The sequence below is a fragment of the Tinamus guttatus genome, unplaced genomic scaffold (genome assembly GCF_059628265.1).
Source record: "Tinamus guttatus ecotype Peru unplaced genomic scaffold, ASM5962826v1 Tinamus_guttatus_pri_ptg000058l, whole genome shotgun sequence".
Classification (NCBI taxonomy): Eukaryota; Metazoa; Chordata; class Aves; order Tinamiformes; family Tinamidae; genus Tinamus; species Tinamus guttatus.
Window position 1 is genome coordinate 3,243,176 of NW_028288592.1, and position 22,723 is coordinate 3,265,898.

A 22,723-nucleotide genomic window follows, 5' to 3' on the forward strand; every position below is an offset into this window, starting at 1 on the left:
TTTGTCATTCCCTGGGCACCACAGCAGCAGCCTGTGACCTTTCCTACCCTCAACCCGCTGGTTCATGAGCTAGTGCAATCAGGATGCAGCTCTCCGAGGCAGCTGCTGAGCATCAGCTGGGAGTTGGCAGGGAGGCATCTTGGCTTAACCAGAGGGATTTTTGTTGCTCGTGTCATGAAGCAGGAGAAGAGATTCCCTACCTTGGTGCAAGCCCAGGGGAGATGCTTAACAGGAAGATAAAGGATTGTATTTTGAAAACAACACTGACAGTAACCTACCCTGGGTACTCCAGTGCTCATGTCTGTGCCAATATTGAGTGTCACCAGCCCAAACAGCACTCAGGTGCTGTTATTCCAAGGTACACACAGCAAAGAGCAAGTGAGCGCACAGCAATGACTCACTCGGAGCCCAGAGCAGCTACTCCAGACGCGCTGGCCACGATGCAGCCACCGGCTCCTCGCAGGACCACAGCACCAAGAGCAGTTCCTGGCAATGGCACCAACGTGCTCCACAGGTAGGCAGCTCGTGGCCTGGGTATCCCAAAAACATAGCTCCTGGGATGGCCATCAGAAATGCCTGCAAGGCAGCTGTCTTTTTCCCCCTCTTAGGGCTGGCAAAACTGTTGCACGCAAGGACAACACAGGTTTCGCATTCAAAGAAAGTATTTCCTGCAGAATTTCTGAATAAATGATGCATTCACACATACAGACGTGTTATGTTACTTCAGGTGGCAATGTTATATTTTGGATGGTTTAGTTGCGTATAAGGTGATGTGCCTTTCACCCCTGCCTGCAGCCAGATGAAAACAGGCAGCCAGCCCAGCTATAAAGGTTGGGATTTCCCCTTGGTTGGCACCACAGGGTAATCAAAATGACAAAACCTGAGCTTGACAGAATATCTACTAGCCTGCACACCGTGAATATCGACAGGAATTCTGTCCATCCTTGGGATTGCTGGCTGAGGATGAAGCCTTAGACTGAGAATTGGGGCAGTGTAAACCCCAGCTCCTCATTTTATTCTAAGTTTTTGCCACACTATTCAGGAACAAATGCTTTAACAGCTTTAAACTGAGATTACTGAGAGCATAGTTTTTGCGAAAATCTTATAGGATAAAGATTTTGGAAAAAATTTAGATTTATTTATAAAGATGGACTGAAGATGACAAGATGGAGGTACAAAGTAAATGCAATTTATTCCGTGGAAACGGATTAAAGCTATGCTGGAACTTGTCCTCAAATAGAGATATATCACTACTGCATGACTGCATCGTTTTGTTTAGCCTCTACAAATGGTATGAAAGCTTTAAAGGGCTACAGTATTTTTTTACCGGAATATTTCCTAGGAAAAATATTTCGCAAGCAGATAAGAAGCAGTGAAGTTAAAACACTTCCTTTATGAAAATTTACCTTATTTCCTTTTGTTTTTTTGAGTTACTCTAGCAACCATGACACTGAGTACAAAAGCATGAAACCAAAACTGACACTGAACCCAACCTTTCCCTGGTAAAGTGGTTTGAGGTGTATATGCCAAGAGAAATGAGCACATACATCACAAAAATACAGCCAAACTATTTCCTAGGTGGCCTTAACTTGCCTTCATTTGGTAAAACAGACTGAGCCACGAGAGAACATTCACTCAACACAGATCAAAACTCTTATTGGGGCAGGGAGAGAAAACAGCATTTCCTTCAGTCAACTCTACTAGAAAACATGATGTGAAACAGCAACATAATTTAGAACGAAACAAAATGCAAACTTGAATTTTACATAATAAACCACTGTCAGTAAAAGCATGTCCTCTTGTGCCGAGGAAGGGATAAAATGCAAGTTAGGCCTGCTGCCAGTCCCACTTTCAAACGCCTCTGTTTTTACAACATTTTCATGGAGCTTCTTAAATATGCAGTTATTCTTCATCTAGTTCTTATGGCCTCAGAGTTATTTTGCAATACTTAGAATAACTAAATTCAATTTCTAATGACCATTTTCACTGGCACATTAGCTTTCTTGGGGGCAAACATACAAAAAACCCACCCACCTCAGTGAGGATCTTAAGTACTTTAACACTATCTTAAGGTGGCAAGTCAGATACAGGGTGTTCTTAAACATTTGTTCAAAACATTACGTTTTTTGGGCCAGGTATTCTGGACAAGTACTCAATGTTGGAAAAATGAATGCTACTTTATTGCAAAGTGAGAGAATGGGTAAAAGTCCAACTAGTTACTTTGCCAGAAACATTAGAAAGTCTGTGTGGGAGAAAAAAACAGGGAAGGGGAAAAAAATGAAAAAAATAAAAAATCATGCTAGCCTGGCCATACACCTCTGAAGCTAGAGAATTTACATCAAGCAAAACTCCGAGTATCCCAGACTTCTGAAACCTAATGCACTATTAGTCACTTGGGAGTTTTGCTTGTAAAGTCAGAGGAGACTGAGAATAAGAACTCGAACAAAATTAATGATACAGGAAAGTAACCCCAGCTAGAGAAATATAGATGATCTCACACCCTCCCTCTCACCGGCACTCGTGAACTAGGTAATTTGTACCACAAAACTGATGACTGAGGAAAAAAGCTTAATGTACCAATTAAGACACCACCAAAACGCTCCAACAGGCCTTTACAGCTAAATCTGGTGGCAGGGAGGGAGTGGAACAAAAGGATCCGATTCTGCTCCAACTGAAGCCATGGCAGTATTCCCAACATCTTAATGAGTGTATGAGTCAATGCTAAATTAGGAATCTTTCCTCTCCTCCAGAGAAAGGAGATACTATATGCACTAACTCTTGGAAAGTGCAGTTAGCCATCTGCAGAATTTCACCTACTGTTTAGCTCAATTAAGCACTGGCCAAGTAGGCTCCTTAAAATACACATGGTGCTTGTAAGCCATTCTTCCCAGAAATCCATCAAAATGGAGAGGCTGGCTGACAGAAGTAACGCTCCTCAGGGTCCAGAGGCAGCTAGAAATTCAAGAATCCTTCCTCCATCGGTCATTGTAATTCCCACAGGAAGACCTGACAGTTGTTTGACCACAGCAAGGTTAACTCTGCATCTACATTGAGACTCCCCTCTGGGAAGCACTGGGTTCTGGGAGATTAAAGGTCCCTTGAAGAAGCTGTGAATTGCAATCACTATTGCATTTAACCACGACAAAGAGTAAATCAGGGTAATGATTAAACTGCCGAGTGTGCCGCCCCACCAGGGAGCTAACAGGAAGCCTCAGCTTCCTAAGGTGACAGTTACAGGTTGCACGAGTGGCTGCTCAATTCAGACCCGCCTCCTCTGGAGGCGCCCATTTTTTCCTCTGTGTGACCTGGAAATCTCCCTGGTGACACTGCTGGCACTAGGGCCACCGCTTCACAATTCAGTGAAAGCTCTTATCACCCCCAGGTAAGACCTCTAATCCATAAAGGCTCTGAAACACAGAAGCAGCTTGATAAAACTAACTGGATATTCTTCCTCCAATTACATTTAATCCTTGAGCTGCTAGGCCACAAAATAAATAAAATCTCAGGAAAGCCACAGAGGAAGCCACCACTCAGGAAGAACATTGCAACAAGTGAGACAGATTAAACTCTCCATCTCCCATTTCACACCCAGGCTAATGGAGCTACAAGAAAATCTCTGTGGATGGTTAATGAAGAGTGGGGAAACTCGGGTGGTTCTTGACAGGGACACAACAATCACAGAGCACAGGAGGAGGGAACAGCATGGAGACACCTTCCTCCTCTGACCCAGAGATAGAGATGTGGGAGAAAACCCAACGGGGCGGCGCTGCTCTGGGTTGCCAAGCGGCAAACTGCTGGCCACACCACCCACACATTGCCAGCTGGCAATGAAGATGGACACCAAGTGCTTTGCAATACATTTTTCCTTTCTTGATGCATGGCAATAAATATGCGAAGAGCAATTGCCCACAGCAAAGTATCTGGTCTACTTCTAACCTGTTGCTTTACCTTCTCTGCCTGTCAGGGAAGCAGATAGAAGTTTTGCTAGTATATGTTTTAAAAATAAGTTTAATAAAAATCAGTATTTCTAGTTGTTTTTCAGCAAGCAAAGACAAGAAGTTATGCAACAGCCATTGTCAAAGACATGGCTTATGGCAGAATTATACAGCATACAAACTTCTAGTTTAAACACACTTTAAAATATCTCATATTGCAGTACAAGTTATGTAAGCCTCATCTACAAAAATATAAACCAGTTCCATCAAAAACAGCTCATGAAGCAACAGATCTACCATCTGTTTGATGCTGATTTAGGGCAAGGCACCAATTTGGAGCCACTGTGTAGTCACGCATTTGTTCACAGTCAAAAAAGAACCAAAGTGAGTGCTAAAGTCCTCCACCACACTGCAATGAAACATCTTGGAAAACAGCACATAGAGCATCCCCTGTAAAAATACATCCCCCCAAATTTTTCAGGTTGGAGGGAACTGGTAGGAGCTTTCACTGCACAAGGAAATGCAGAAGTATTGCATGAACTTTAAATAGAACGTCAAGTACACAATTATTTTGATCTTATTAATATGAGTAATGCAAACTCAAATCTTTAAGGAGAAAAAATGCACATATGCAGGAAGAGTACACAAGTAATATAGCTCTATAATGGAGCTATTTTCGCTATCATTACCAAAAGACAGGCTGTATTACACAGGGGCAAAGAACAATAAATTAAAGGTGCTGAGATATCATCCTTTGAAAAGAGATAAAAGAAGCTCATGCCAACAGCACTCGAATTCCTTCTATTTTAAGCAATGACATTGGAAACCGAGCATTGATGAAGGCCGTTAAGAGCATGGAGATCAGCAGCCTGCATGTGAAGTAAACACACCTTTGCAAATGCATTAATTGAAAATACAACTAAGTTGCAAGCACCAAAATCTAAATGCACTCCTCCCGCGTGCTGGAACCAACACCCTCACCGCAACCAACCCCAAAACACGTTCATGGAAATGCTCCTCATTTCAGAGCCACATTTAGCGATGAAAACTATTTTGAAATCATGCTTGCTTTAAAGGGCTTTTTCATCTTGCTGGTTTGGGTTTGCACAGAAGATTTTGCACGTCATGCCAAAGCGTTTGCCTAAGTGGAGCACTTGCTCGTGTCAATCACCAGGGGCAAGACAACTTTGGAGCAGCAGCTAAACCAAGAACAGCTCCATACGAACAGCTAAACATTAATTGTGCGATGACTACAGTAATGTAGCATTCGCCCTCCTAAGTAACTATCAGTGTAATTACTAAGAGCTCTTTGTTAGAGATTAGTACAAGCTGCAATTTGTTTTACTTCACAGTGAATTGACTTCTTTTTCCTGTCCCATGCCTTCTGAAGCCATCTTTACTCAGCTTGCCTTATGCCCTCGTTCGTGCCCCTGTTTCTTGTGTTGACCAGCCCTCCAAAGACCAAGCAGTTTCGAAAACCAGGCGCTTTCAAGTCCTGGCTATGAACAACTTCCTGGTAGGGTCTCTACAACCAAAGAAAACAAGGTGTTTTTTCTAACAATTACCCACTAACAACCTTCTGTATGAAAGGACTAGGGCATTACACACTTCTAGAAGATAAAGCACAAACCTTTAACACTATGAGGATGATCAGGGGCCTGAACATCTGCCCTATGAGGAGAGACAGAGAGCTGGGCCTGTTCGGCCTGAGGAGAAGGCTGAGAGGGGATCTAATCAGTGTCGGTATCTGGAGGGAGCGAGGGGGATGGGGCTGGCCTCTTCTCAGTAGTGGCCTGCAACAGGACAAGAGGAAACAGCCACAAACTGAAGCACCAGAAGTTCCACAGGAACTTAAGGAAAAGCTTCCTGACAGTGAGGGTGACAGAGCCCTGCAACAGGCTGCCCAGAGAGGTTGTGGAGTCTCCTTCTCTGGAGATCTTCCAAACCCGCTTGGATGCCACCCTGTGCCACGTGCTCTAGGTGTCCCTGCGTATGCAGGGGGGTTGGACTAGGTGATCCCTGGAGGTCTCTTCCAACCTTAAGGATTCTATGATTCTTTTATTACATTGCCATCAAAGACCAGCTTCTCGCAGCAAGCCTCTTCCTCGCACATCAAACCACACGCTCTTGGAGGCCGAGCCCATGGTGCTGTTTGTTTTGCAAGTTGCCTAGCACAAAACTCTCAGCAATGGAGAATAAAAATAGCACCAGGTATTCCAAGCGAACCAGGGAGTTACCGGAAGGCTATTTCCAACCAGGACAGCATTGGCACAGGAACTGAAACACTGAAAGCTGAGAGGAACAGAGTGCTCAGACCACCCTGCCTCTTCATTCAGAGGAACATGGACATGAGAAGACCTTCCTGACAAATATTCACTTTCATACATCTGCTTTGAAAGGAAGTGAGCCTTTATAATTAAACAAAGCATTGACAAGTGGCTCTGGGGATCAGGAGCTAAAGGAACCCAAAATAATTGGCTGGAGAATTCTTTGGTGTGAAGTCAGGAAAAAAGAAAAATAAGAAAAACCCTCCTGTAGTAGCTTTCTTCCAACTTTCTCACTGCCCCTTACTTCAGTTTATAGGAAACTCAGCTTCTCCTATGACTACACAAGCACAAGTAGCAGGAACATGTTCCATTAAGTGCTGCATGCCAAAACCTACATGCAATTAAGTCTGACCAAACACTTTCTCACAGATTCAACATAGTTGCTTTCCTGACAAAAACACGGCACACAAAAGCTCCTTACAGAAGCACCTACCCCTTGCGTGAATGGGTGCACTGCCACCAGAAAGGCTGTGGCCACAGGAGAAACACCAGCTTTTCTCTCTCCCTTGAGACAGCAGACAGCAATACGCCATTTTCACAGCATGGAAACCACAGACACATTCCTGGGCAGCAGGGGACAAGAAAACTCTTGGGGTGCGTGTGTATGTGTGTCTTAGGAGCTCTCCCTGCTTGCCAACCTCCCCAGACTGGAATTAAACCAGTAGACTTCTTTAGCCCAGATTCCTCAACAGACCTGGAAAAACACCTGCAGGTGTGGCAAGCTCAAGCTGTTCTGCACTATGAAATACCTCACCAGGAGGTGGCAAAAAGTATTCCAGTGATGCTGACAGTCTGCAACACCTCTTGGTATCAGCAACCAGCTGAAATCCACTTCTCTGCCACAGTTTTTAAAGGCTATTACAAATAAAGGGATCAATCCTCCTACATTAGCTTTGAAGGAAGTGTTGCTGTAAGTCACTTCTGCTCTTGCTCTGCTACCGTCAAGGAAGCTCTGAAGAGCAGCACAGCTCCTGAGGTGGAGCTGAAGATGGATGGCCATGCCCAGCACCATGACGTGGAAATACCCAGGCTCTGGTGGGGAAGGAAAGGTGCTCACACTTGAGCTGCTTGAGAACCGAGCCTTTAACTTCCTTCTCGTCTATCGTTTGTTCAGTTTATATTTCTATTTACACTGATTTTAAGCCCTTGTATTTTTCATCGCAAAAGAAACAGGCTATCATCACCCTTTGGGAAAAAGCACATAGTAAAAGCTTTAAAGGAAACATAGAAAGTGAAACAATATGATCTAAGTCTGCTTTTTTTAATCAATTAAAGTTTCCTTTCTTCCCAGCCCTATTTCAGTTCAACTTTGAGTTCAGTGAAGATTTAAGCTCAAAGCAACCTCTAGTTTGAGGAAAGATTCTGAAACCTGTTTGGCTTTAGATTCTCTTTGATTTTGCCTTCCCTAGCCTTGATCCTGTGCTTCTCGCTTACTTCACTGCAATGCCTCCTTGTGCATTTTCTGAGGAATGAGACACACATCAAGACTTTATTCCATCTTTTTTTTATTTCCCCTGAGGAAGTTCCTGCCATCCATTAGAGGCACCAAATTAGCCATGCAGCTCTAGCACCCACCTGGCACTGCAAATACGGGGCACTGACCCCACGTCATTTGGGGCAGCACCAAACAGCACCCGCTGCCCCAAAGTGCTGCTGAAGAGCCAGACTGCGGGCTGAGCTGGTCCTTCTGGGTACCCAGCCAACACAGCTCGGGAGCTCCCTCCTGGTGCTATCATCCCATGCACCGATAGCTTTAAAATCCTGCCAGATGAACTAAGCAGAGCACTACATAAAGAAAAAACATATAAAGTAATGAAGAAATAAAGTCACTCAATTTGGGTGACAACCACCACCTCAAACTGACTATACCAACAGGAATAACTGGAAGCCTCCTTAGATTATGTAATGGTTAAAAAGAAGCAAACTTGTTGAGTGCACTCAAATTATTCTACCGGTACTAGAAAAATGAGTTAGACTAAAAAACTTAGTCCCAGCTCAAAGAAGAAAATGCCTCAGTAAAACAAAGTGTTGTTTATGAAAAGAAAAATCTATCAAATCTATTTTTCTCCTCCCAATGACAGAATGAAAACATTGCAATGAAATGGCAAATTATACTAGTGAATCACTAGCACCTAGCGACCTCCGTAAGACTTCTCAGCAGCAAACAACATGCAGCACAAAAGATGAGCTCAGATTCCACAAAATGAAGTGTTCCACACAGTGAAAAGTGAATGTTTTTCTAGGAAGTGCACAGCAGAGGAATGTATCATTAGTGATGCATCACACTCCGTGCTTACACAACCTGGGTGGGAGCGCCTTCTGCGCAGCCATCTGATGCGCGATCCTGCAGTGTCTTCCAGCCGGTATTACCCACGCCAAAGTCGGTAACAAAAGCTTTTGAATTAGTCAATTATTTTGAAGGAAAAAACAGGTCAAGATGCTGAAAGTATACGATATACCAGCTTATTTGCTTGGGGGCCTCCTGAGCTGGATGGGGTTTTCTCTGTCTCATAGTAACTCCTATGAGACTTCCCTGCTGTGACCTTCTCCACTCACCCCTGAGCTGAAGCAAGCTTTAATCATCCAAATTATCTGACAAGAGAGCCCTTTCCTTTGCTTCCTTCATTTCTTATAGGACACAAGTAATATTAAGCTCATTAGTCTGTCCACCACCATCTCTCCCAGGCTCTGTTCATCCACCCTCTTTCAGGCTCTAGACTCTTAAGTTGCTTGACCAAACCTGGAGAAGCAACTCGATCCTCTAGGTCAGAGAAGGGCTGGGAGGATGAGGATTTTCTACCTCCACAGTACTTGTTTTCTGTGGTTTATTACAGGGTGACATGAGAAAAGGAAGAAAGGGAAAAGGGCCACATGAATCTTTGGACCCTGACATGTACAACACCAGATACAGCGCAGCAGAACACTTTCAAAAGCCTTTTATTGGAGAGGGTGGAAAGATGGGTGAGGATGGAGGGAACGACTGGCACTGAACACTGGGGTAGTGCTCTCACCAAACTCTCCACAAAGCTTCTGCTCCCAAGATCTCAGCCCCAAACAGCAGTAGTCATTCCAGAACTCATTACCTGATATGCAAGGTTCGAATTTTCCCACGTATATATATCATGTTTCCCATATGTATATGGTGTGTGTATGTACACATATAAACACACACAATATAAGTACATATATAGTACCACTTTAGAAAATTAGCCCACAGAACCATTAAGATGCTTACTGGACTAGTGAATACCATTAAGCGAGGGTAGATTAAGATTAGTTTGTGGAATTGTAGAGTAATTCCCTAACTGCATAGATCTGTGATTTAAAAAAAAAAAAAATCACACCTTAAAGCCAACCACAAAGGCATACCATACCTTCCATTAACATGGGCATTTCAGCTAGGGTTTTCCAATACATCAGCCTTCCCAGGAAATAATCCAGGAAATAAAGGTCGAGAGTATTCTATACAAAGTCTCACCACCAATACCAGGTGACAGAGCTAAATCTGACGCAGTGATACATTCTTTCTGACAAGCATATTTGAGCACTTATTCATGGTAAATACCCATAATTTACTACCCTTTGCAAAAGCACAAGTATTTTGAACTTCCCTTCCCCATCCCCACCCCAGGGAACTATTTTATCACGTATCGCTGGCACCCACGTCAGTTGATGTGTACCTTTACATACTGGGTTCAAAGGTGTGGACGTGTTTACATTCGCAGGACGGTTTTTCTAGAAGGGAAGGGAAAGAGGAAATATCACCCGCGTTAGTCAACTCGCGGTGAGTAAGTGGCCCCAGCGCCCGGCCCGTTCTCCCTCGCGGCTCCGGTGCCGACACGGCGCTCGCTCCCGGGAACACGCGGAGGCAGCGGCCGATACGGCCCAGGGACCAACATGGGTGCTGGTGGCCCCGGGGAGGCCCTCGGGGCTGAGGGACCTGGTCCGAGCTCGGCCGTGACCCTGCCTTGAGCAGGGGGCTGCAGCAGGGAGCTCCCGAGCTCCCTCCCCACCTCGGTTAACCTCTCCTCATGGGGATTGCAGTGACTCTAACACTTCACAGGGATTATGGCCAGTATCTTAGGCGAGTTCTCCAAGAACTTATTTAATGAGTACAGGTTGAAACACAGAAAGTTCCACCTCCATGTGAGGAAGAACTACTTTCCTGTGAGGGTGACAGACCCTGGAACAGGCTGCCCAGAGAGGCTGTGGAGTCTCCTTCTCTGGAGATCTTCCAAACCCACCTGGATGCCACCCTGTGCCACGTGCTCTAGGTGTCCCTGCTGGAGCAGGGGGGTTGGACCAGATGGTCTCTAGAGGTCCCTTCCAACCTCAGCTATTCTGCGATTTAACAGTTTTCAGTGACATGATAAAAATTGCATTAACAGTTTTCTTCTGTACTGGTAGAAGAAAACCTGTTCAAGTCACTTCAAAGATACTATTTGAGCGATCCAACTAAGAAACAGTGATAACAAATAGAGTTGTCATCTTTGAATTGCAGTACTAATCACAGCTTAGTAATAAAATATGGCCACAATCAAGCTTTTCTGGCAGGCAGAATCTAGACTTGCCAACATATTGTTCATCTTCACTTTTTCTGTTTGCTGAATAGGATGAATTGACTGTCTCCTGTATCCACAGGAAGCTTCAAAAAAAACCTCAGATTCCCCCAACATGTAAAACAGGATCTCCTCTTAAGTTATTCTGTCTACTGAAAAACTAATGACTTCAGTAATTCAGTAGTAATATTCCCTCTACTGCACTGTTTTACAAACTGCATTTTATTCCAGGACTTCAGGGGACTCACAGGCATGCTGGCAAATCAATACAGACACCTAAAGATTCAGATGGATTCCCCATGCGAATCCTAGTAGCTCAGACACTCCTCTTCCTAACACACAGGAAAAGTGAAAAGCATTTAAAAAGCTTTTACTAGTAAATGGCTTTGCATCCTCCCTCCATATTATTGGACATATATCAATATAATCCCCACTTAGGGCCAGAAGAACATTTCTAGAGTGATTCTGAAATGCAGGTTCTTCCCCTTTCCACTTCAGTGAAGTGTCACTAGGAAACTTGTTACCACAATAAAACCCTATTACAACCGTATGATAAGAATGGTATTTTCTTGGATGCCAGGAAAAAAAAAAGCAGCATTCATTATTCTAATTAATTTTTGGTTACAAAGTTCTCAGGCATATGTTTATCCTCATTTCAGTTTTCAAGTGCCATTAAATCCTGTTCCTTAATCCTTTCATCTCAACTGAAATACAAAAATAGTTTCTTTAATGTAATTTCTTAAAACCCCATGCCCAGCCCCTTGGGGTACCTGGCTTTTCAGCAGCACAGGTGTAATCCATAGGGCTTACACAGGTATAAACACAGGGCTAACTGCTGCCATATGTCTCTACCTAGCTCACAATATTCTATTCTGCACAGAATAGAAAGGCAGGGAAGGGTGATTCAGTGTGCACACTTTAACCAAATTAAAGTTTTATTTCCTCATCTCATATTTGTGTGTTTCTTAGAGGGGTGGAAGCAGCACTAGAGCAAAACCAGACTCAGTTCCATGATGCAATCGCATTATAACACTGAAACTCGTCAGCAAAAAGGAATTCAAGGTGATACAGTTGCAAGTACCTTGGATATGCAAGAAGTCTGAAGTATGATCTCAGTATTATCAATAACAAACATTAACTCTGAGCAACTTGTCCACAAATTCACCGGTAAACTTTTTTTTTTTTTTTTTTTTAAAAGAAAACACACACACAGGATATTTGACTACCTCCCTCATCAAAGCTGAAGCACAAACAGGGATACGACTCTCAAAAGGGTTTCTCATCATTATACCTCAAACTACCCAAGAGAGGGGAATGTTATCAGCACAGCATACCTAAAATACTACCCAGGTATTGAGATGTAGAACATATTTAGAAAGGAGAGCCTCGATTTTGGAAGCTCTCCTTTCTAAATATATTGCTCCCATACCACCTCCACATCCTTTCTCCTATTACCTGGCTGTCCCATGTTCCTGACTGAATCATGGGCATTCAGAGAGTTGGAGACCCTCCGTCCCTCCACATCACTACACTTCTGTTAAACAAATCCTGCATCACGAGCAGGAAACACAAGCAGAATCAGGAAAGCCGGCGTATTCCCCACGGACCAGGCAGGAAGAACATTAAAATCATGAGAAACATCAACTTTTTATATAAGTTCTTTTCTTAGAAGATAAAAGTCTGCTAGGTAGTGAGCAGTTATTCTGCTACCACATGAGTAACAGAACAAGTAGTTGATAATGGCTTGGACACAGAAGTGGAAGATGCTACATCTGCCTTCAACCCACCTCTTCTCCTCCTCCTCCTGCACTGGTATTTTAGGCGCTCAGTTATAGTTGCATATGGAGCAGCCATAGCCCAAACAGACAAGTGAGGCAATTGGCATGGCTGTAACCTTATTCAGGGCATAAAGATAGTAGGTATTAAAGGAGGTTTTGTGTTTGGCTAAACTCAAGAACATTATAAAGCTTCCTGTTATCCTTTGCTATATGAAGAGGGCTGCTCAGGAAGCGACAACAGTTGCAGTGTGGGTGGCAGTGATTCTGCACATGTTAAAACTACTTTATGTTGGTATCAATCATACTTTTTCCAAGTTTCATCATAAGAAAATCCCACAAAACATGCCCTGCTCTGAATGGATGAAGGCTAGCAGAGCAAGCGTTACAGCCACATCACTTTGGAGCTATTTGATCTTGGGCTTTACTTTTACTTATTGAACTTTGAACAACTTTTTCATGGCATTTTAAATTCAGAAAATACTACTTCTGAAGTGAAGAGTAGGTCTCAAATTAAGCTGCCGAAACGCACAAGCACAAGGATCAATGACAGGTTATGGTGTTACCTGTGTCTGGGTAGCTCTAATTTTAAAGCTCTGAGCTTTATGCTACATCCAAATTTGTACAATTTCCTAAAGCAAAACCAATTTCAAACAAAATAATTGTGCTTAAGGAACATTAAATGAATAGAAAAAGCTCTCCAAAAGTTAGAAGTGCCAAGAACCGAATCAGAGCTCTGTTACTCCAGGCCACTTGTGCACTTAATCCCCCTTCACCAAGACTTTTCAGGCAGCCCTTTCTGATTGCTTTATACTCAACTTCGCTTAGTGTGCAGGATTAATAACAAGCAAGCCAAAAAGGAAGGAGTACCAAAAAGCTGAAGGCCTTATCCAAATATTAAGTGCCAAAAGGTAGAAAGAGACCTTCCAGCTTAGGAGATGAGTTTTTGAATTTCAGTCAAGACCTACACTAAGTGAAACCTTATAGTAATATTTTTTACAGAAGTTAAATACTTCGATTTCATATTTCACTGAAGAATGAAAACAATAAAATAAAGTTAACATCTGGGTTCAGAGGCAGGTGACAGTGTTTTAAAATGTTGCCCATTTACAATTAACACAGCAAACTCTTTCACAAGTTGTTGGCTGAGTGCCTTTTTAATGCTTTCCTGTCTTGTTAGGCTGTATTAGTACATAATGAAGTTCTTGAAGTGAATATATCATCCTAGAACAGCAGGATTTATCCCGATGGAAGAATTAGTGTGCTTAAAAGACAACTCCTGTTATTCCACCAGCCCCATCACTCAATTAGCCTCCTTTAAACCTGCTAATGGGGATAATGAATTCAATCAGACCTAAAGCTTGGTATGTGTCTGTACAAACTCTCTCTTGCACTATTTCCCTAGGAAGCCCTTCCACAGTTGGGAAAGGCTGTGTGCGTCGCTTCCAAGGAGCAGGGTAAGGAAGTGCCCTGCATTTTTAAATAGCAACTGCACTGACAAATCAAAGCCATTCAATTCATGTTACAGCCTTACTTAGATATAGCTAGAAAAGAATTACATGAAGTGTTACGACAACCTGCAATTACCATAAAAAAGAGGATTTGATGGATTTTGAAATATCCCCTCTGATTAAAAATAATAAAAACCCTGAAGAAAAGGGACTAAATCACATCTACTGAAAGGACTAGAGATGGACACAAGGATTCATAGAAACAACTAGCTGCAAAACAAGGAAATAGGCTCCTAACTGCCAGACCTGGTCCATGAGGAGTAATTCCACATGCACACTTTTTATTAGGACACAGGAAACACCAGATCAGGGAGCAGTAGCATCTGCAGATTTGCAGAAGGACTGACCTATAAGTTTCAGACATTAATCTACACACTCACTTCTGCTGGCAGAAGGCAATTCATCCATGCCAGGATCTTTTTCCACTCCACACGACTACCAACCTCATGGGCGATGTGGCAAAGCCTAAGGTTTGCAGTCCTCCGAACAGCAAAAAGCACTTCCAACCCACCCTCCTCAAAAACACTCCTAAACAACAACCTTTTAAAGGAGCTTTTTCTTTGGCAAAGGATAATCATGTAATCCCTTTTAACAGAGACAGACCAACACACTGGAAATTTAAGAGGTCTCCTACCTTTCCTGGCCAGATGTAAGTAGTAATTAGAGAAAGGGATTTTGCATTATAGCTGCACATAATCTCATTTGTAATAAAACACAAAATAAAAAGTTGCAACCTCATTATCAAAAAGGAAGATAAAATGATAGCTGTTATTTCTTGGTAAAGCTTCTTGTAAGATTTGGATAGCAGAGGGTCTTATCCTTAGCTCTGCTACCATGACCACGTTGCATTACTTGTGAGTAAAAGCTCTTAAAAATAAATAAAACATTCTTTAGAAAGCCTTACAGGCCAGGCACCATCGCCAGAGGCTGCTGGTGACAGAGATAAGGCCCCATCAGTGATGGCAGAGCAACGGGCATACACAAGGTAGCCCAGAAGGGCTGCAGTGACACAGAGAGGAACCACCACACTTCTGCACTGCACAAGAAGGTCCCTTCTCGCTGCAGGGTGTTTCAGAGGGCCGGAGGCGCCAGGGGTTCAACAGCTCTGGACAAGCTGAGCGCAGGGGCAGAGCTATTGCAGCTCACTGAGCGTGGGGGCAAACTGGCCTCAGGTGGTAGACGCAAAACACAGTGGCTTACCAATGCCAGAAATCCAAGACCCCCAAAATATTTTATTTTTTAAAGAGTTATCTTTGTAGAAATGAAGGTATAAAGATTTTTCCCTCTTCACAGCTAGAAATTTACCCTTAGTGCTGACACCAAGCTTATCATAGGGTAATACATAAGCAAGACAAGAAACTGGTGCTCTGATCCTAGCCTAGCATCCTATGAACTTTGAAGAAAAAAATAAAAAACCTACCAGAAACAAGTTAAAGTTTCTAGCTAGACTGCATTTCTTTCTTGACCCTCCGCTTGCTCTGAGAGGCTCTGAGCCACTCCACACTCCTGACACACAATCCCTGTTCAGAGGAGGCTCTCTTGGCACACCTTTTGGTCCAGAAGATGAAGGAATGGACATCCCCTCCTCTGTCCCTTCCCCAACTCCTGAACATGTCACAACATGCTACTGCTTTACCCTGTGGTCAGATTCAGACATTTCAAATTACTCTGCAAGCATTTAAACATGCTGGAGAACTGTTATATGATACATAACATGTGGAAAAATTAACTTATACTGAAACAAGAGCACAGCTACAGCACTGGCAGCTCTCTCCACTCTAGCCCAGAGAGTCCGTACACTGAGAAGTGATCAAGAGTTAACTTTTTTTTTGGTGATGGTAGGGGTGCTGGGGAGGACACAGATTAATCCATTTAATCTATTGCCCAGTGGATATAACATAATACTCCAACCGCCTTCCAACAAATCCAAATTCCAGTCTTTTTCTTGGCTCCTGGAGCCAAGAAGGGGACTTGTGGAGCTGCAAGGCTCCACAAAAGAAGAAATCCAGTCAGAGATGCACCAGGTTCATTTCAGAGCTGCCCTCCCTGGCTCTGCGTGGGGACAAGCTGGCCAACACCTTGCACAACAGTTTGCTAACTCTACCTACCCGACCTCCCTGGGTTTCGTTTTGCCATTATTTAACCTGTTGATCCCCAGCTCCTGACAGTCTCCAACCATTCTCTGCTATATCTTCCGAGCAAATCCCTAGTAAAAAGGGCTTTAATACAGCTTTTGTGAATAACTAAAGCATGATAGGGTTACCACTGCTCTGGCTTGCAGCATTCTGGACAAAGCAGCATAAGGAACAGCAGCCTTCTGAAAGGGTGCCAAATCCTAAACACCACATTTGCAAGAAATTATGTTTCAGGTATGAGTCAAACATTGGAAAAAGTGTTGCCATCTGAAGTGTTACAGCTCAATAGGTATTAACTTCTGGTCTGAAACCAAGCAGAGGATATGTCAGCACACTACCATCCAATCCACCTACAGGAGCTTTCTTTCTAATTAATGAGCTAGTTACATGCCATTTCACAATGTTTTTTTCATGTATTTACAGAAGGATTACTGCCTGTGCCTTTTTTTTTTTTTTTAAGCAAGCTGGTAATTTAGGACAGGAATTATTTCTTAACATTTAACCCAGTAGATTTACTGCACAAGCCACTGAGCCTTTCTTGTTTGGAAGCTGAATAAGAAAAGTCCTACGGACCCATTAACCTAACATTGTTTTAAAGAACCTCAAGGAGATATTTTTCCCTCAATGCTTAGCATCTACTCATGAAGCATCTACTTAAAACTCCCTCTCAATCTCTCAAACTAGCGACAAGCTCATATTGGGACACTCAACAGTCCAGATACTTGACAGCCCACTAACTGCATACCAGAACTGAACCACTTTGATTCCAGAGGAAAACAGCCCTTTGTAAAGGTGACCGTTACTCCTTGTGCCATGCAGTGCTTGGTTTGTGCTCGGACACCCCTTGGTGGGAGATGCGACTTTCTGTGAGGAACATCTGTGAGTACACGGAGAGGTGAGAGGAGAGTCCCGCAGGGCCACCAAGTCCAAGCCTCGGAGCTACCCACGTACGTGTCAACAGGACCATTTTACATCGATAACCTCAAAGCATAAAGCACAGTCATGCTTTTCACAGACTAACAACTAATATTCATCTTTTCAAAGAAGCCTGAACAGCTTCTGTTTCATTACTAAATGCTGTAAATATTCATTAAGAATTAATTTGCCTGTGCGTGAGGTTCAAATACCAGATTAATCATTTCACTTTCCAAATTAAGTTTGTGCAAAATCTTCACCACAGCATTCAAAACAGCTCTTACCAGACTAAGACAAGATTTTTCCATAAGCAAACACTTTTAAAAGATGAACTGTGAAATACATTTTCAACAAGCTTTATGACCAACTTAGGGAGAGAAGGGGAGAGAAAAAAACAAAACCACAAAACTTACTTGACTGTAACTCGATTGGACAAGTCCTGAAGATCCCCTGGATGAAAAAGCTGAGCTTCCTTCAGTCCGATATTCTCGCAAGCTTTCAAAAAAACATTTATATTATCCTGCGGAGAGAGGCAGAGAGCAGCCGCTTAGTTAAAAAGCACCGAGCAGGTTTTGCAAGGCGATCAGCCTGAACCTCGAAATGTCAAAGTCCAGCTCATGGAAATAATAATAAAACGGCGCTCTCGCGGGCGGCGAGCGCGGCTCGTGTTTCAGGCGGGCGGGCAGGTGGGTCCAACGTTAACCATTACCCGGCAGCGCGCGGCGGCCGCCGGCGCTTTGATGTCGGCCGGGCTCCGCACACAGGCGCCCTCCTCCCAGCGCGGCTCTGCCACCGGCCTCACCTCCCGCCTGCCAAAATAACGCGGGCTACCGCCGCCCGCCGCCCCGAGGCTCTTGGCAGCGCAGGAAGAGGAGGAGGAGGAACATTCCGTTTCCCGAGCCCAGCCCGACGCGGGGATAGGGCACCTGGAATGCGGGCTCGGCTGCTGCGCGGGCGAGAGGAACCAAACTGCGCCCAGCGCTGCTGCTGCTGCCTCGCTTATGGGGCTCTCCCTGCTCCGCGTTCCTCCCCTTCCTCCTCCTCCCCCGCGCGCCCCCCACCCCGGTCCGTAACAAACGTACAGGTGGGGTGCCCCACAGCACCCGTGCGCGGCACCTGCCGCGCAGCCGAGCGGCGACCAGGCTTTCCACGAAATCACGAAACCAAGTCAACCCGGTAACAGAGGGAAGCATTACGCAACCCACCCGGATCTCCTTGCAGGGCATAAACAATGGGCAAGAAATTCCTTAACGCGGAATGCTACCGACGACAGAGGAATGTGCCCTCTCATGCACCGCTCCGGCGAAAGTCACGGGCAGAGGGACACGGAGGTACTCGGTGTCCCAGCTAGCGAGCCCGGCTGCCCAAAGCCTCTGCGGTCAAGGGTCTGGGGCAGAGCTGTGCAGAACCACTGCCGTGTGATATAACACTGCTTTAAACACATTTACAAATCCAGCAAAGCAAAACCTACCGAAGTAGTATATGCTGCTTGTAATGCTTGCTAGAAAAACAAATATCCACACAGCTTTCTGTTTTGAAGGTCCCTAAGACTCTAGCATTTCTTATCAATCTGTAAACATGCTTTCACTCGAGGGAAATATTTGCAGAAGGCTGCAGGCTGAGCCCCCGGCATCCCTGGAAAGCAGCAGTTTCCCTGGAGCAGCCCCACGTGTGACAGGTGCTGAGGCGGAGGGCCCTGTGCCTTCCTGCAGGGATGGTCCAAGCTTAGGGACCTGGAGAGCCCCAGGAACCCGCAGGGGAAGCTGCTATGCAGCTACCTGCACAGCAGACCCGAAGGAACGGGCGGTCACAGGGTAACGAGCACAAGCAGCACCAACACCCGCAGAAGCGGCACGCTCCAACGGGCCCCACGCGTCACCACAAACAGGAGAAATGCACAAACTGGTGGGTCGCATCAGCCCGGGTACAGAGAGCGATCGCATTGTGCAGATGAACAAGACAGGCGAGTCGGAGAGTAAGAAAGAGGGATTCTGCCTCCGCCCTACGTGCAGCCCAAACAGGCCACAGCACATGGGCATCAGTACCCGACTGCACACAAGAGAATTAGCTCGGATTTAATTGCTGCAGCATCTTCAGTCAGCTAAAAGCGTTCTGATAAATAACTTCCCTGACAGTGCATGAGGATGCCGGCTCTGACATGAGTCAAGACCTTCAGAAATGCTTCAGCTTAGAAACAGGCTGGAGAATATGGGAAACGAAGCAGGAGGTAACACAGCTAGTCAGGGCCCTCACTAGAGGGCAAGATAAAGGAGGGTTCAAACGGGTCCTCTCAAGTTCCTGAAGCGGCAGCAGCTCCATCACACCTTGCAAGTCACAGAGTCACAGAATGGTTGACGTTGGAAGGGACCTCTAGAGATTGTCTAGTCCAACCCCCCTGCTCCAAGCAGGGATACCTAGAGCACAGGGTAGCATCCCCAAGGCTGGCAATATTGAAGGATTTTTGGCCGGCTTCCCCTCCTGCCCCACATTTTCAGACAAGAGTCCCAGGGCTCCAGCTGCCCCAGCTTCAGTTTAGGCCTGGAATTCACAGCAGCACCCCAATAAAACTTACCCAAACCTGTGCACATCCCCACCAAAAGTTACAGTTCTGGCAAATCAGCACTTACATGATACTGCCCTTGGGCAGTTATTCTTGACCATCCCAAATCATTATCATCAATCACCAAAGTCAGAAGTCTCAAAATAGCAGCCATTTTCAACTGTAACAGAATAATGAACTTCAGAATGAATTTTAAATAGTACCACAAAAATAAGTGGAAAAAGTGACAAGCTGTCAACCTTGCGATTAGAGTTATCATGAGCAATGTGAACAGGAACAGTGTTTGGTGATTAATGTGCTCAAATATAGAAACTATCATACTATTCCTTTTACCGAGTTATTTCTTGGAATATAACTGTACTTTAATAAGGCTAGCGGCTGTCTCACTGCAAAGCATATGCTGCAATCCTCATCTCATTGTACACTGCAGCCAGGATTCCTCTAAAAATTGAGCTCAGTAATTAAAAGCATGGAGAAGCACAGTACATCAGGTCTCTCTCCCAGTGGCAACAAGTCACCTACATTTGAGAATAAAAAGGTTTCCTGTGCACTTCTGTGCTAGCTCCTCTGCCATCCAGGTGTTCCCAATGAGCACCCAAAGATATGACAGCAGGCCACTTAAATTTAGGAAAGATTCAAATCAGCAGAGTCACAGAGAAAGAAGGTGAGGAAAACACAAACAAAAAACCCATGAAGGACCCTATAAAATGAGGAAAAATGGGAGTGCTTGGTTATGCTGATAAAGCAGAGCATGAGAGGCAGCACTGGTGCCCTCTAGGAGCACGAGGGGAAGAACACCGAGGAGAGGGAAGAGCTACCTAGTCCAAGAGCAACAGGACACAGGAATACTTGTTCACACAGACCAAATACTTCCCTGCTTACATGTAATGTAACCATCAAAAAAGCAGGTTCTGAAGAGACTAACAGGAGTAACGGGACAAAATTAACTAGATGCTTTTAACAGAGCTCGATCAATCCATATCCTTGAGCATCTGAAGTCGGAATTAGCATCATACAATTACATGTCTCAAGTCATAACAAAAATAAAGCCTGAAGTGCTAACCACAGAATTCAAACACAGTTTGTTTTTGCATGTTATTACTCCTAAAGATCTGAGGGAAGGGTAGGGAGATGGAGAGGGGGATTATGTCCCCACTCCCTTCCAAGCAGATGCACGAGGATACAGCAAAGCACTTGAGACTCTCCAAGCACAACAGTTTTGCGCCAGCCACACGGATTCCCAGCGTCTGCTCACGGCAGAACCCCGGCTCCTTGGGGGGCCTTTAAACACAGGATCCATGCAGAGTACCGGGGACAGGAAGGCACCCAGGGTCCTCAACACCTAAGACAGGAGGGGAAGAAGGGGGAAAAAAAGAGAAAAAGGAAGAAGCCTTCTAAAGTGGAAGAAAACAGTGTGAGCATTAGGACAGGGAAGGAAGAGGCAAAAGTGGAGATGAAAAAGCAGCAAGAAAGACTGACATTAAATAGGGAAAAAACAGAAATGGTAGAATACAAAAATATAAATACACTTATGGAATAAAAAAAAAAATCAATGAGCATGAAGTATAGGGCAATTAAAAGAGGTCTCCATGAGATCAAGGAATTGCTGTTTTACTTAGATTATTTATGTACAAATAATTAAGCTTGCATATATAGCCTGCAATTTAATTAAAAAATAAATCCCTCAGTTATCAAGATCAGGGTGGGGTGGGAATATTAAACAAATGTGCCAACACATTTCCTTTCTTGGGACACAGCGGTGCTGTGTGCTGAGACCATCTCAGGCTACTGTTTCTGAGCTCCACACAAGCTCCGTGACACGCTGAGAGGCTGCTCCAGGGACACAAGGACACAGGGCCCATCTTCCTCCACTCAATGGGCACCTGGGTGAAAAACAAGTCCAAGTAACACACCTGGCCAGTTGCTTTGGTTTGGGTTTCTCGCAGGCTGCCTAGATGAAGAGGGTCCTGCACATCAGGTTGCCTAATACCTCTATCGCAGTAGTACCATTCTGGCTAATCCGAACAGCAACCACGCAAAGGCGGCTGGTTTCCTCCCTGCTCTCTTCAGAGGGCTGAAGGAAGGGAGCAGAGGATCACAAGGACCATGATGCAGGTTTTCACCAAAGCATCACAGCATCACCCAGATGGGGCCTTGATGCCAGAAACTCTTTTCTATCTACTCAAAAAACACACAGGCCACCCAATACCTACAGTGCCTAGCAACAAAGCTTGTGACATTTTGGAATAGACTGATTTTTTTCTTGCTTTTCCACACTATGCTAAATATCGCCTTGTGAATGGTTTGTGCTGAACAGCCTTGCTTCTCAGTACTGTAATTCTGCAGGCACTGGCAGCAGCAGCTCCCCAGCTCTCCCTCAAGGCATATTCCCAAGGCAAGCAGGTATTTCAGAGAGCATACAGTCATTTTCACACGCTCCTCCGCGTTACACCAGCCATTAAAGCCTGCTGGAATTGGTTTAATGATGAATTCAGAGCTGTCCCTTGCACCAGCATCACGGAAGCGCTGTGTTGTTGATACTCAAAGGTGGGGTAAGGGGAAGGATCTTGTCTAACGAGTTGGGCGACTCGCTGCCGTTGACAGAGCCACGTTTCGATCCTCTGCAGCAGCATGGGGTCTGTTTTCCACACAAGTGCTGCTAGCGGGTTCTGTCGTGAACTGCAATCAGAAGAGGGGCAGGTGGAGCAGTTAAACTGCATCTCCCCCCACACACATGCGCTTTTGGGCCCCAGAGCAGAATAACTGGGGGCATAATCCAGCTTAGAGCAGCCTCAGGCCTGCTCGGGAAGTGATCTCACCTGTAACAGCTCACAAGGGCTCCATACTGGCCAACGACCACCAGGGTGCCCGCTGCTTTGCCCTGCACATCCCCTTCGTCAGCTCTCACATCGACAGCAGTCCGACACCGACACCGAGACCTCGCTGGGTGACGGAGCTGTCCCAGCAGCTGGTGGCAGGAGCCTGTGAGGACAAGGTACAGGCTGC

The 22,723-nt window shown here is 44.8% G+C and overlaps 1 protein-coding gene across 1 annotated transcript in view; it reads right to left on the bottom strand.

The window, feature by feature from the left end:
- Positions 1-22,723, bottom strand: part of LOC148595794 (LIM and calponin homology domains-containing protein 1-like) — a 77,158-nt gene that overhangs the window by 7,741 nt on the left and 46,694 nt on the right. The window contains exon 4 of the mRNA XM_088540300.1: positions 17,571-17,677. Within this exon, the coding sequence (XP_088396426.1) occupies positions 17,571-17,677 (107 nt within the window). The remainder of the gene's footprint in view (positions 1-17,570; positions 17,678-22,723) is intronic.